The 16,355-nt window shown below is 37.5% G+C and overlaps 1 protein-coding gene across 1 annotated transcript; it reads right to left on the reverse strand.

Moving 5' to 3' along the window:
* Positions 1-1,069: 1,069 nt before the first annotated feature.
* LOC133851270 (protein phosphatase 2C 32) lies at positions 1,070-16,117 on the reverse strand. The gene is made up of 4 exons (XM_062287605.1): positions 13,063-16,117; positions 4,230-4,343; positions 1,963-2,227; positions 1,070-1,401 (listed from the first exon to the last, which is right to left on the reverse strand). Exons 1-4 carry the CDS (start codon positions 15,274-15,276, stop codon positions 1,286-1,288), a joined length of 2,709 nt encoding a protein of 902 aa, XP_062143589.1. The 5' UTR covers positions 15,277-16,117; the 3' UTR covers positions 1,070-1,285.
* Positions 16,118-16,355: the final 238 nt, after the last annotated feature.

The raw sequence follows: 16,355 nt of genomic DNA on the forward strand, positions 1-16,355 counted from the left end.
ATACGACTGAAACAAGGATTCAAACGCCTTCTCTTTTTTCGGCAAGTTTCCCTGTGCTTTCTCTTTCTCATTCTCCATCCTTGTTGCAAGGAACCTCAAGAATCTGCCAAATCCCTAGCCACCGCCAGAATCTGCTGAATCTGTAGAAGACCACCACCCAAGACCATTGTATTCCGATGAAGTTTCTTGCCTCCCTCTCTCTCTCTCTCTCTGTGTTTCATTTGGGTTGTTTTTCATTTGCGGGGTGATGAAGGACTTCATCAAGCATAAATTATAGGTTTCACTACTACTCATTTCATATTCCAGAATTGCTTAGTAACTCCCTTCCAATGTCATCGTAATTGCTAGAGCTTTCAGTATCACCTTTGCTCAAATATATGGTTACAAGAGTATATTTCCTTCATGCCAACGGTTTTTAGTGTTCTTTAACTTATTTAAGTTGTACGTTGAGACTCTTATCATGGATTTTGTCATTAGCCATGACTTACAAGTTTCGGTTGATGTATAAGGCAACTGCCCATCCTCTTTGTTAATCTGTATTTATGCAGAAAGTTCATTTAGCAGAGAAGACAGTATGAGCAAGACCTCCACGGCGAGTTTGAAGATCGGCAAGGTAAAAGTCTTGAAATGAAGGGTCTACTATCTAGAAATCGTCATTCTTTAATTTGTTTCAAAGGATTTGGTGTTTTCATGTCTATTGTATTTTTTTAATTTTGAATGACTTGTCCAATTATAATTGGTTGCTATAAAATGAGGAGTTCACAGCCCATCCGAATAAAAGGTATTCCCTATTGGATAATGCAACAGCTAGAGAAATTGAAATTGAAGAGGCAATCCATTTGGTCTTGAGTGGATTCGGATCGACTGTAATTCTTATGATATTTTATTCAACGCAATTTTTTAAAATCTTGACTCTTTTTTCGTAGTGAAAAGCCAAGATTTTGTTACACTATCAATCTACTAAAAACCCTGAAACAATGTTTAAAAGCATTAAAAAACAAAAAGATGAGTAACATGGTTAGATCATCCTGCCCTCTATTACCAATCTTAAACATAAAGGAGGAAGAAATAAATAAAAGGAAAACTTCTATTTCAAAAAATGTCCAGACACTGATTCTGATTTCTGAAATGCATAAATGATTTACTCCTTGCCTGAAAATTGTGACATTGTTGATGCAATGTGCCAATGTGAAATAACCTAGCAGAGAGAGAGAGAGAGAGAGAGAGGAACCAAAAAAGACAAAAAATAAATAAAAGAAAGAAAGAAAAGAATAGATGTAAACAATTATCCAGATGATCTCCAGATCCTTCCCTCCAGTGAAACAACCATAACAGAAACATCATCATGATATTTGCGTCGATCCCCATGAGGAATATCCAGCAGTTCATGAAAATCCATTCCTGCAAACAATCATCAAGAAGCACTCATAAGAATGAGAAAGAGAAGAGCAGACATCAGTTACTACCATTTTCCATTAAAATTTTCTTTCATAGCATTTTTCCCCTATCGGTTCTTAATTTGGGAAACAAAAGCTCAAGCAAGAGAAGTCCACAAGTGCCTCAATTTGAGGAGGGTCCTTTTTTTTGTAAATTTTTAACGTACAAAGTTGTCCGGGGTCAATTCTCTCTCTGTACACCAAGAGCGTAGCATCTCTAGCTTTCAAATAATGAAGCAACATAGCATACACAACGATATCAACTCTCCCTGTACTGACTTAGAAAAGTCTAACAAATTATACTATGGTGACAGAAATTTGAGCAAAGAAATGTGCTTAACGAACATACAAAAGGAAGGTGTGCTACCTTGCAATCCATGCATATCAAACTGAAAAAGACTACATTCTACTAACTGTCATCCCACAGAAGATTTTTCTTTTTCTTTTGCTTAATTAAGTATTATCCAATCAAAACTTACATAAAGTGCTAACAAAATGAAAAAGACTAGTACATCAATCAACTGACCATTCTTTTTGGCAGCACGGAAGAGAAGCTCTGCGATTAGGTACTGAGCAGGATCCCCTTCAGGAACATTTTCCATGAACCAAGTGACATGAGCAACTACCTCTTCGTTGCTGAAGTACTGGTAAAGTCCATCAGAGGAGAGTACCAGGAATCGATCACTCGAGGAAAGTCGGTGGTGAATAAGGGAAGGAATGCAGCTGACATAAGGAACAGTTCCCAGATAATCAATCCGAAACATCTCCAGTAGAGCCTCGTTACAAGTTGGCTGCACCCAACAAGTGAAACCATAAAATTGTTCAATCAATTCTACATAAATGCAATGACACAAACCTAAATAAAAGAGATGGGTTGTAAATGTATGATCTGCAAAGGTAGACATCAATGACACTCCTTTCAAGGAAATGAAGGATGCACAGTAGTCTTAGTTCAACACTTCATATGATCTCAACTTTATTAGAGTCCCATATTATGCCTGAAGATGCATTATAAGCCAAGTAACTCTTGGAGAAAAACATAACCAGATGGAAGCAAACAAGAATAAACTGTCTAACATGGAGCTTAAATTCAGACAATTCAAATAAATGAGTATCATTTAGAAGATCCTCGCCTTAAAGTCACACCATTTATAGTTATCTGCACTGTGAAAGATAGCCTACAGTGGACCATGATTACACGGTATAAAGCTGTCATGATCAACTTCTGTTCAGAAAAGGTCCCGACGCTTTAACCACCCAACTTTGGGCCTAGTTAAACAACTGCACAATTCATATATTCCACAGCAAAATATTATGAGATATTGTTTAGATATGCCACCATCTGTTGAACTGCTTTTGCACAAACATCCCACAGAATGTCACCCAACAATGGGCACACAGTTTCAGAGACTGACGGCTGAAAGAGAAATTGTGTGACCGTTATTGTATGTTTGGATAGTGTCAGCAAGAGTTTGACGCAGCACAAAGACTTGGAAATAACGGTTTCACTATGATAAGTTCCACAGCAAAAGCATATTTGATAACTCAGTCAGAATTCTACATTTATTACCACACTTGCATTTAAGAGGCACTCTTTCTGATATTACAATGTTCTTCTGCTTTCCATGAGGCATACTAATAACTAAAAGCATTTATGTTATTGATCCTTAGGAGACATTATATGCATGTAAAATCTTGTAGAGTTGTCCAAGATGGATTACAGCAAATAGACGGGCTTTTTTCCCCTTCCTGAAAAGTGGATATAAATCAAAATGTAAAAGCATACGCTAGCAGATTCGTTATATACAGGACCATAGTGACACAATTAAGGCATGAGATTGCCCAAATCAAGTTCAACTTGATTCAGCACACACCACTGGTAAGACTACAAAATCATGATCTATGGTTTGACCACTGTTTCAACCAGGTAACTCCAACATCAAGGAAGAAAGACAAAAACAAGAGAAGTGTACATATCAAAATTTATCAGTGAATATATAAGATTTGTTCCAAACTGTCATTTTATTTATCGCTTTTGTCTTTTGCTATCATTTTTATAGGTAGATTATAGTTGTTTTTTGTATTAGTAAATAACTCCCTCACAGGATTTGTACCTGTCCACTCAGCCACCATCTATTCTTATGGAAGAATTATAGCATCATCCGGCCAAAAGGCCACAGGAACTATTAGTCTATTATTGGTTAGCATGTGTGAAAATTAGATAATACTGATGTGAGAGAAAAACAAAAGATAAAAAGGATATTGAGACATGAGTTTAAATGAGATTGAGAATTCTTTTGGGTTTTGGGTATTGTGGGTGCTTTCTAGCAGGGAGGATTTGACAAGTCGTTTTGCTGTTTTTGGGTTCTAGGTTTGTAAGAGTTCTATTTTATATTGCATGTGTATGTAGGGGCGCCTTACGCTTTTTTAATAAAGTTGCATTATTACTTATCAAAAAAAAGATTGAGAATTCTTTGACTATGAGAAAAATGTTCAACTAATAAGACAAAATTTGGAAGAGGTAGTTTGATTGGGAAAAAAAAATGCCTCTTTCTGAATAATATAATGTATGCATCATTTTTCGTGGTTGCATTTCATCCTCCATTCTCCAGAATCTAAGCAACCTTGCGAGTTATGCCAAGCATATGTACAAAGGCACATATGGACATGGATAATATTTGCATACTATAACTGCAATTGTGCTGAAGCATTCAAAGAAATAAAAGTTCCTAAGATTGTTGTGTGGCCAAGAAAGAACTTTTCAGATAGGTTAAATTTACAAGAGCAACTGACCCTCTTCAGGAACCCAGCACCAAATGCTCTGGTAACTTTCAATTGCCCCTTCACTCGATCATTAAATACAGCCTGGTTGTCATCCGGATGTTCAGCCCTAATTCTAAAAACTTCCTGCAAGACAATAGAAAAGATCTCAATTTGTTGGTACATAAAAACTTCCTGCAGCACAAATTTCTCTTCCTTGATCCATTAACTAAAATTTAATTTGATTGTGTCATAAATCATAAATGAAAGTAGATTATTTGAGTCTATCGTAATTGATGAAGAAAACTCCACAAAACTAATCGGTTGAACCACTAGTAGTAGGGTCATTAAACGAACAGAGCCGCTTGCGAACAGGCTTGGGCTCAACTTAGATAAACTCGACTCGGTCTCGGTTCGTTTAATAAATGAGTCAATTGTGAACACAAAAATATACTCGATTATTAAACGAGACACACTCATATAAGCTCAACCCATTAGCTCGTTCGTGTATATATATATAAGATTGTTATACCTAGTAATATCCTATATATATAATTATATACTTCTAGACTTATACACTTAAGTATAATAATATACTTAGTTATTTATGCTTATATATTAACTGTAGTCTATAATTCTATGATATAATTACTAGTGCTTACATATTAACTAGTTAGTAGCTACATGTTATACTATAGTAACTATTGTATAATAGGTATACTAATTAGTACTTAGTAGTTACATATACTAGTAAGTAGTAACATGTATAATATGTTAATATATATATACTATTGTATAATGTGTATGCTATATTACCATGTATAGTATAATATCCTAATACTAGTAAGTAGTTAGTAACCATATGTAATATGTTATAACTTATACCCTAGTTACCCTATATAAGTATTAAAGTATATAACATATGGTTAACTATAGTTACATACTATAGTATATAATATGCTTACATATTATTTACTTATACTATAATTATATATAATATACTAACATATTCGCTAGTTAGTTATCCTAGTTACCCTATATAAGTATTAAAGCATATCTTACGTACTATATATTTATACTATAGTTTTTTTTTAATAAGTAAAAGGAATTCATTCAAACCCAACAAGCGCATCCAAGTACACAAGTATACAATAGAAGCACCTAAAAAAAAAAAAAGAGAGAGTCATGAAAACTAGAAATGTGAAAACAATCATAAGCAGCTATCCACTAAAACAGGGTATGGAAAAATAAGGCATTTAGATCCGCCACCGTCCTCTCAATGTCTTCAAAACTCCAGTCATTTCTTTCTGTCCAAATGCACCACATCAAATAGAGCGGGATCATCTTCCACAAAGCTTCACTTCGAGAATTATCAATCTTTCTTCAAAACAAGCAAGTAGACCTCTCACCCGACAAAGTACGACCTACACTAAGCCGCATAAACTGAAGATAAAGTAAGGCACTAGCTATCTTGCAATTGAGTAAAAGGTGATCAATGGTTTCCCTACACTTCTTACATATGCATCACCAATCTACTACAACGATTCTCCACTTTTTTAAATTATCCACTATAAGGATCTTACCTAAAGCGGCAGGCCAAACGAAGAAAGCCACTCTCAAAGGGCCTTGCTCTACAAAATACACCTTCAAGGGAAGAAAGAATTGCACCTTTGGGGAGGAGACCTTGGCTATTAGGGATGCCATGGTAGAAGATTTGATGCGAGACAAGATGATAGTGCGCCAGAAGTCCAAAGGCAAGAGGAAGCTCCTGAATTTACAAAGCTCCATCAATTATAGCGACGTTGAAGACTCCTCTAGGCGTAGGAAATGCAAGGTTCACATGATGTAGGGTAGTGAGCCTTTGTGGGTTTTGTGGGTTGTCTTGCAAGTCCTTGGTTTTTTCCTTGCGTTTTTGTTTGAGTTCCTGTGCGGGTTGTTTTTGGGTGCTCTTTATCAGGTTCTAGGGTTTAGGTTGTGGGTTTTGTTGGGTTGTTGTGGGTTACCTTTGGTTGTTCCTGTGTATACTTCATTTGTATTTAAGGGCGTCTTACGCTTTTTTTCCTTAATAAAATTTTTGCTTACTTATCAAAAAAGAATTGCTACCATGGGGAATTAAGACATTATAGAACGATTTCACATTAAACAACACTTTCTTGGAGAGTTTCCAATAAAGCTTGTCAACACCATCTTGTTCCAACTTAATGGAATATAGCTGATCGAAAAATGAGTAGAAGAATTCCAACTCCCAATCATGCGCCGCTCTATCAAAAATAACGCTCCACTAAAGGGAGCCATTAGAGGACTAAAGATGAACTGCAACAGAAGCATCCCTAAGGCAACCAATGCTATACAACTCCAGAAACACTGCCTTAAGGGACTGTTCCCCCACCACATGCTGTGCCAAAAACTAATCTTGGAGCCATCACCCACCTTGAATCTAGAAAATCTAGAGAACTCCCATCATTTCCTAATGAACTTCCAGAAACCCACCCCATAAGACCCAGGGACTTCATTAGAGTACCACTCACCCTACTGAATGCCATATTTAACAACCACTACCCTTCTCCAAAGAGCCTCTCTCTCATAGGCGTAACGCCATAACCACTTCCCTAGAAAGGCTCCGTCGAACATGTGCAAATTTCAAACCCTCAAACCCCCATCAATGATCGGAGAACATACCTTAGGCCATCTCACTAGGTGGAATTTGACCTCTTCACCCATACCTCCCCACAAGAAATTCTACTACAACTTCTCAATTCGATTGGCGATGCTAGTCGGGAGGGGAACAACGACAAGCAGGTAGGCAAATTATATAAAGTTCTCTGATTAAGGTAATCCTACCATTTTTATGTTAAATCACCATTTATCCTAAAAACTTAAGCTGGTAGGAAGAGATGAATTTAATCATTTAAGTTATATTTTAACACTCCCCCTTACATGTGGGCCCTCCTAATATGTGAGACCCAACACATAGAATATTTAATTGAAATGAAAAGCAAATGACAAAGATAAGGTCGAACTCAGGACCTTTGACTTTGATACCATGTTAAATTACCACTTATCCCAAAATCTTAAACTAATAGGAAAAGATGAATTTAATCATTTAATTTATATTCTAACACTTTAGACAATTACAACCGCTTCCAACCAGCCAAACAACGGTTCACCTTCTCAATAATGCCATTCAAAATAGGTTTGGCTTTAAAAGAAGCACCCAATGGAAGACCAAGGTACTTCATAGGCAAAAATGAAACCCTGCAACCCAATTGCCAAACCTTCTATGTTATTGATCAAACGTGCATGAACCAATTCTAACTTTGCCAAATTGATCTTCAAGGTTGAGCCAACTTCAAAACATAAGAACAAGCATCACAAATGACAGAGGTGATCTAGGTTTGCCCCACAAAAATTAACATGTCACTAGCAAACAGAATATGAGAGATATCAAACCCACCAACATTCCCAGTCCCCACAGAGAAGTCAAACAACAAACCCCCACTCACTGCAGCATAAATCAACCTACCCAAAGCCTCCATCACAATGACAAACATTAGTGGAGACTGAGGACTCCCCTCTCTCAAGCCACGGGAACTACTAAAAAAACCTAGTGAAAGTGTCATTCACCAACACAAATAAAAAATAAATAAATAAATAAAAGAACCAACGAGATACAATGGGCTATCCTTGTGATCTAACATTCTTGCCAATAAATTATCCTCATTTTGTTATGGATTGTAATCTCTAATAAAAAAATATAGCTCAATGAGCAAAAGCTCCTGGCCCCAGAATTCTTCAGAATAAGAGCGATGAATGTAGCGTTTAGGCTTCTTTCAAAATTCCCTCTAGCATGGAAGTCACGAAAGGCCTTCATAACGTCTTCTTTTAAAACATCCCAACAAGCTTGGAAGAACGTCATAGAGTAACCGTCAGGGCTCGACACCTTGTCACCATTCATATCTTTCACTACCTCCAAAACCTCCCCTTCATCAAAATCTCTCTCCAGCCAATTAGCCTCAACCACCAATAAAGTCAAAAGAAAGGTCGTCCAACATAGGCCACAACTGAATTGCTCTGTATACAAATTTTTGTAAAACTAGACAATGTGCTCACTAATTTCCACCAGTCGTTAAAAATTGTACCATTAGTTAACAAAGAATCAATGGAGTTCTTTCTTCTATTAGATTTGGTCATTATATGGAGAAAAAAAAAAAAAAAACCTTTGTGCACCTCACCCTTCCTTAGCCCTAAATTTTTGCTTCCAACTCACCTCCTCCATGACAGTGGAGCTCTCTATCTCACTTAACGCCTTTGCCTTTTTCAATCTCTCCTTGTCACCTAATGCCCTCTCTTCTTCAAAGATTGCAAGAACTCGTAACTCTTCCAAATGGATCTTTTTCTTACTCCCTACATTGCCAAACACCTCTTCATCCCATCTTCTTATATCAACTTTCAAAGCCTTAAGCTTGCGGGCCAAAATGAAGCTCAACAAGCCTTGGAAGTGATAAGAGTCCCACCACTGTCTCACCCTATCCACAAAACCCTTAGACTTTAGCCACATATTTTCAAATTTGAAATATCTACTACCCCCTTGAGAGTCACTACAATCAAGAAGGATCGGAAAGTGGTCCGAGCCCAATCTAGGAAGCCTCCTCTGGGACAGACTATGAAACTGGGCTTCCCAAACTGGACAAACAAGAAATCTATCAATCCTTGACCAAGAGGGCGTCTCCGGATTATTCAACCAAGTAAACGTTCTACCAACAAGAGGGAGGTCCATCAAGTCGTGATAAAAAAATGAAATTAGAGAACTCAACTATAGCTGAGCAAAAACAGGCTTCTCCCGATCTCTCATTAGGGAAACAGGTCACGTTAAACATTCCCCCCCATCCCTCCCACCCAATGCACCAAGGCAGGTTCCACTAACTGAGCAAACCAGCCAATTCATCCCAAAGAAACCTTTTATCACTGTAAGAATTAGGACCACAAACACCCGCAAAAGTACAAGAGAAGTGATCCTCAACGTTCCTAAATGAAACAACTAGAGTGAATTCCCCACACACTTGTCAATGTTTTCTACCATCGTCCTATCCCACATAATCAAAATGCCCTTTTTGAGGCCAAACAACACCAATCTACATAATGGCAACCCCACAAACTACGCACTACACTATGAGACATGACCTCTAGCTTAGTTTCTCGAAAATAGACAATATCAACTTTCCACTCTCTAAGTAAGTTCCTCACCCTCAGGCATTTATCCCCCTCATTCAATCCTCTCGCATTCCAAGATAATATTTTAGGCTTCATTAAAAATTGAGAAAGTTAACCTAGTTACCCTATATAAGTATTAAAGTATATCTTACATCTTATATATTTAGACTATAGTTATATATAATATATTAGCTACTCACATATGCTATAGTTTGTAGTTATAACTTATGGTTACCTATTGAGTTATAGCTATATACCATATTATATAAGATGTTTACATTAACATATTATATAATTAAACTATAGTTATATATAATAACATTTTTTTTGTTTTGATAAGCAAGAGAAATTTTATAAAAGATGAAAGCGCCTATGAAGATACAGGGAGTATACAAAAGGACGCAAAAACAGAGAAATAAGAAAAAAAAAAAAAAAAAAAAAAAAAAAAAAAAAAAAAACCTACAAAGACCCAACCACAACAAAAAAACCCAAACACCCAAACACCCTCTATAACATTACATCATAGCAACCATCTTGCTTTTGCTCCGAGTAGAACCAAGACTCCTAGCATCATAATTGAAATCGCACTCAAGGTTTTGAAGTTCTCTATTCACTATGTAACAATATTTTTTATGTAGTTACTATTACACTAAACTGTTTGCATTTAAATATAATAAATTTGTATACATATATGATAATTAGCTATATATATTCATATTAAACCAATTTATTAAATTTTTCATTAAAATATCATATATGTTATATTTATAAATATATAATAGTATATAGTATATGAGTATAATATGTGGCCCAGAAACTTGCACGTACTCATCAAAAATAAAAGGCACTTGAGCATAATTGAGATGATGATGTTTGCTTAGCCGTGAGACATCAAGTTATATTCTTATGTACCATATTGTTCATCCTTCCAAAAATTTACCCAGTTAAATATCTGAATGGCATCATCTTCTACCAAACTATTATCAGCTGAACATCTAGTCCATTGAACAGTTCTGCACTCTTTCGGATCGAAACCACACAACCATAAACAATATTCCCTAAATTGAAAGTTGAATAGACTTATAGGAAGCCCCAAACGGAAGGCCTAGATACTTCACCTGCAAGGTGGCAACCCCACACCCTAAGATTTCGGCTAAACTTCCCACTTGATCTATAGTCCCACAAGATTAAATCTGACTTGGCCAAATTAACCTTCAAACCCAAAGCAGCTTCAAACAGAAGGAAAAGACTCCGCAAATAACTCAACTAAGAAGGACAAGCACTGCAAAAAATCAAAGTATCATTGGCAAACAGAAGATGAGAGAAAGTAGCATTGCCAACTTTGAAGCCTTCTAGCAGACCCCCACTGACCATAACAAAAATCATTCGACTCAAAACCTCCATCACAAAAACAAACAACACGAGTAAAAAGGGATCCCCTTGTCTCAATCCGTGGGAGCTACTAAAAAAACCATTAGGAAAGGCATTGATGAACACCGAGAACCGTACAGAGGAAATACAATGAACTATTCAAAAGCACCAAAAAAAAAAAAATAAGGGGCACCTTACGCTTTTAATAAGACTGATTATTACTTATCAAAAAAAAATCCCTCAATTGAAAGTGAATTATACAACAACTAAAGAAGAAGATAAACTGCAAATTAAAGCAAAGCAAAAGGTTCATTCTTTTCCATTCATCTAAACTATATACTCTGTGTATATATATATATATATATATATATATATATATATATATATATATATATATATATATATATATATATATATATATATATATATTTTTTGTACAAGCAAAAGGTTCATTCTTTTTCAGTCTCACTGAAGTCTATTTCCAGCGGCTTCAATGTATCGAAGACTGCATTTTCTTGATCTTCGGACAAATTTAACACAGAATCAAAGATGACACTTGTAATGGACAATTTTTGAAAACACAACAATCGTGCTTTCCAGTAATTCATGATCACACTGATGCGGCCCTTTTCCTTACAACCGGCCAGAGAACGTCGCAATTTTATTCATTGAGCTTCACTCATCAATCTTCCTTGAGATGAATTACAACAAATCATGCTCTTTGCTTTGCAAACCAAAGACTCTAGGCGTTCGCCTCACTTGCACCTGTCTTCAACAGAGGGATGATGCTCACCGGACACTCAAAGTCGATCAAAACCCTAGGAGTGGGAACCCTAAGCGAGACTTCAAAATCTTTGAACCAGCGCACCAGGACCAAAGGGACGAAATGGATTCTGGCACTGAACAGAGGCTTACTAATTTATCCTTTTCTCACAAGTCCCACATCGGAAAGGTGCAAAATAATCCCATAAGAGAATCCCTCTAAAAATGGAACCTAATGCATGGGTTTGCAAATCTAAATAACTTGTGCAAAGCACCCCTAGCTTGATGCATAAGTTAAATATTAATATTTGCCATATTTTTAACTTTCAGATTCTTAATTCAATTATTTAAGAATCCGAATTTATAATAAAAATATCTCGAGCTCAAGCCAATCTCGATTGGGGGCTCGGCTCATGACCCTTACAATGTTCGAGCCAAGCTCGAACAACTACCCGGCAAGCAAAGTTCGAACAAGTCTTCAAAACTCGGCTCAAGTTTGAGCCGAGTTTGGATACATGTCTAATGTAGTTGAGCCGAGTCCGAACATGCAATACTCGGCTAAGCACAACTCGACTACAACCCTAACAAGTAAGCATGGATTTGACAGCCAAATTCTGCCATTTAGATTTTTTAATGTTGTTTTTTAGAAGTACCATTTGGATTTAATTAACAGGCACAAAAGAAAGACCGGTTGTTGTTCGAGCAAATGTCTAACTATTGTTCCAGTGTAATGAAAAATAGTCGATAACCAAATGTCAAGTACATAAAAACTGCGAATTAAATCAAAGATGTACCAAAAAGGCAAGAATTTACAAGATCTATGCTCTTGTTTTCTCAGAATACCTGAACCAAAAAAGTAAATTCTAAGGTGGAGGACAGTTTACTAGGAATAGTCAATAAGTTCTATAAATGTGGCATTCAAATGCACAAATACTCTTGAGAACAGGGGTAAAGCACCGTTTTACAATTTACAAAATAACAAAGAAGGTAAGATAAATACATCTAGAGCCCTGTGGTCCCCTTGGGTTTCCAATCAATTGCACCCCTTTTTTTTTCTTATAAGTAAATTAAGTCTTATTGAAATCAAACACACTCGTTTTGTAACCAATTATTTTAGTCAACTATTTCCATCTATTTCCTGTTACAATCATTAACAGAAGTTAGTCACGTGAGATACGTGTGACTCCACACACACACTCACCAGAAACTTTCTTTAATCACATCTCCTGGTATACAACTATTCTCATGTGACTAATTTTCTTAAATGATATAAATGGAAAGTGTAAAGAAGTAGTTGATTAGAACAATTGGATACAATATCTATGTGATTAAAAGAAATGGAAACTCAAGCAGTGTTAATAGAATTGCATAAAACAACAAGGGGTACATAGGTACATTTTACGCAAAAAAAATATAATTGAGAAATGTCAAAGATATACACAAATCAAAATGAAATAAATATTTTATAGAAAAATCAAATATCCGTAACTAAATTGAATCGTTAAGAAAATTGGAAACGCACCTCTTCAACACTTGTGCTGTGATCGGTGGAAAGCTGTACTGCTCTCATTTTCAATCTGCATAACGAAATCTCTCTGCTTTTATTTATCTTGCTAACCTGACTGTTCTGATTATGCATTGGAGAATCCTCCGATATTCTGTCCAACTCCATGCGCACTAATGACTCTCTGGATCTATTCCTATGCCTCACATCAGGATAACGGTCATTCGGTCTTTCTTGAGCCAAGATCACGCGGCTATCCCCTAGGTTCATGACATAGACATCTTGATCCTTCATTAACATTACTAGAACACATGACCCCATCAAAGCAAGCTCCGGGTTTTTGTCAAGAGCCTTTTCCACCATTTCCATGTAAGCCTCTTCTGTCCTTTCAAGAGCTCGAGCCATCGCTCTTAAAACCGTATCGTGATCAATAACACCAGATTTGCATCTCCTAATAGGCCCTGAGGGCTCCACCATTCTATCGTCAACAAAAGTCTCCTCTCTGTGCCAATCATAACTCCAAGGAAAAAGTTTCTTACGCAAGGACTTTTGCCTTCGATACATTTTTCTAATCTTTGAACTGATTAACGACTTTTTAGTATTCTGCCTTTGGCTTGAAACAGAAGGAGCAGTTACAACGCCATGATTAGCGGATTCGACCCTAACCCCTACATCTTCACCCGAAATAGTGGGATCTTCACCCCGATGGCTACAACTCTCTCCTTGGGGGTCCAACGAGCAAGATCTTGCCTGATTTTCTTGTAAGTTTTGCCTAGAATCCAAAGTTTCTTGGCTCAATTGACAATCCCATGAAACCTTTCTTCGGTTCCCGACTTCTGAGACTAAAATAGAACCTTGTCCATCCCAAGACTCCATCTGAAGTAGCTCATAAAGCCGCATGCTTTTTCTGCCTTGACCACTCAAGTTTGCAGCTGGAACAGAAACAGCTGCAGTTCCTGAGATGCTGGGCTTTTCACAACTGGGTTTGACACCCATCCTAACTTCTTCATTTTCCTCAACTATTTCACAGTTAGACGATTGACCTCTGACAAATCGATGTCTGCATGCATCCTCTAAACCACAAGAAATTACTTGACTTGAATCAGGATTTGGCTGGTCCTCCTTGCTGGACTTTGAAGCTGCTTCTCTATGTCCAGCATTATGGGGTTCAGGTTTCAATGGATCAATAAGAGGTTTGTCTTCATAATCCCATAGCAGTCCTTCCAGTTCTCTGTCTATAGCTTTATAAAGATGGCTCATCAGAAAATCTGGTCCGTCTGGCCCACTAAAACCATCATATATCCCAATAAACAACCATCCTTGTTCTTCGGAAAGCACAACTTGAACTCTATCTTCACCAGCCTTGCCATGAGCCCATTGCAGGTTGTGAATACATCTATACTCCCCTTCAGATGGCACCCCTTCAGGACAGTTTCGTGAGGCATCTGCTCGAAACTTTGGCTCCTTAGGATGCCAGGCCAATTGAGACACCGGGTGCAAGAAAAACCGTTGCATCCAACCAGACCCCCCAGAATGTTTTGAGAAGGTCCGGGAGAAAGTGTTCCTCACAGGCCCGCTCACACTCCTCATGAGACGTTGGAGGCCTGGTCTTCTGCGTATGCGCGCGAGTGGTGCAGAGAAGTTAGATTTATCAGTAGCATCAAGTGGACCAGACATTACACCCTTCTCAATTGGCCCAGACATGAAACCACCTCCCCTTTCCAAAGGACCGGAAGCAAAACCTCTCTCAAGAGGCCCAGACATGAATCCATTCAATGGTCCAGAGCAATGAGGTACAGGCTGCAAAGGGATTGCAGCAAATGAGGAGGTACTTTCAAATGATGCAGCAGGCTCTTGGACATCACTGGCAAACAGTGCACTCTGGTTACCAGTCCGAGCCGTGGAAACATTGGCACTGACCGAAGCCCCTGAGATGGTTTTAAATGTGGTTTCTGGAACGCCCTTGTATGTTCTGTGCAACCCCGAGGCATCATCTATCATGTCATGTCTAAATGACCCACTTAACGTTTCAGAATCGAGGGTACTCGAATCAACAGTATACCTTTCAGAGTTTGATGGGGTAATGGCAGGAGATTCAAAAATTGATGGCCTAACGTAACAGAAGGAATGGCCTAATCCTTCATCTAGTGGCTCTAAGAACTCTAAATCAACACCATTTTTCCCATTGAAAGGCACAAAACAGCCGACAACACGAGAAGTTCCGTTGCCCATTACCTACTTTCACAACTTAAAACAGATACCTCTGAGATGGAGGGTTTGTACAACTATGCACCATGAACAAATATAGAATAAAAGAGTTGAGCCGAATTAGCAAAAGCCCAAGAAACCCCCCAACCACCTTATTATTGCTTTGGTGCCTATGCATCATCAAGTTCTCGGACTCAGAGCATCAAAGAGCCTCTAGTGTTTATCATACAACATAGACCCAACTTTTTGTGCATCACTCGGCGCAAACCAGCTAAATTCTCTCATCAATTAGAATAGCAAGCAGAAAATACCGAAACAAAGCAACAACTATAAACGGTAAAATGCCATGATCTGACCTTGTGGGTAGTGGTAAGGCAAGAATAAAGCAGTGGATCGAGCAGAGCCGAAAACAGATCTAGGAGCGCCAAAGGACAGTGAATCAGCGAATGGAACACATCAGAAGCAAAGAAAGACGCAAACCCATTTCAGATATATCTTTGTGGAATCTGACAAATATCCAAATAAGAGAAAGCAATACCCACATGATTGAATCATGCAGACATACACAACTGTGCAAGAGAAAAAAAGGTAAGAGAGCATTCAAAGAGAATTAAGAGACTGAAAGAAAAAGAGTTTCGGTGAGAAATCAAGGATTAAGAGCTGGAGTGTGTGCATTTTGACTAATTGGGGAGAGAAGAGGGGGAGCAGAGAAGAGAGCAGAAATTGTGGGCTTCGGTTGAAACATATTTATATATATATATAAAAAAAAAAAAAAATACTAAAAAAATTGGGATTTGGTCTGATGATGGAGAATCAAAGTTGAGTTCATCAAGGAGGGTCTCTTTCTTGGGGTTTTCAAATGTTTTGGGAGGGTAAAAACTATAAAAAGAAACCACGCCCAAAAAAATAAGGCCAAGAAATGGAAATATATAAATATATTACGTTTATACATGGGTTGGGTACTTTTTTCTTTTTCTTTAATTTATTAATTTTCTAACAAATGATTGGTTGTGTAATGGTGCTGTTGGAGTCAATAAATAAGCACTAACCCATCATCATGCTCATCAATGAAATCGGATAGTTGGGGATGCAGTGGCCAGTGG

This window comes from Alnus glutinosa, chromosome 12 (genome assembly GCF_958979055.1).
Source record: "Alnus glutinosa chromosome 12, dhAlnGlut1.1, whole genome shotgun sequence".
Classification (NCBI taxonomy): domain Eukaryota; kingdom Viridiplantae; phylum Streptophyta; class Magnoliopsida; order Fagales; family Betulaceae; genus Alnus; species Alnus glutinosa.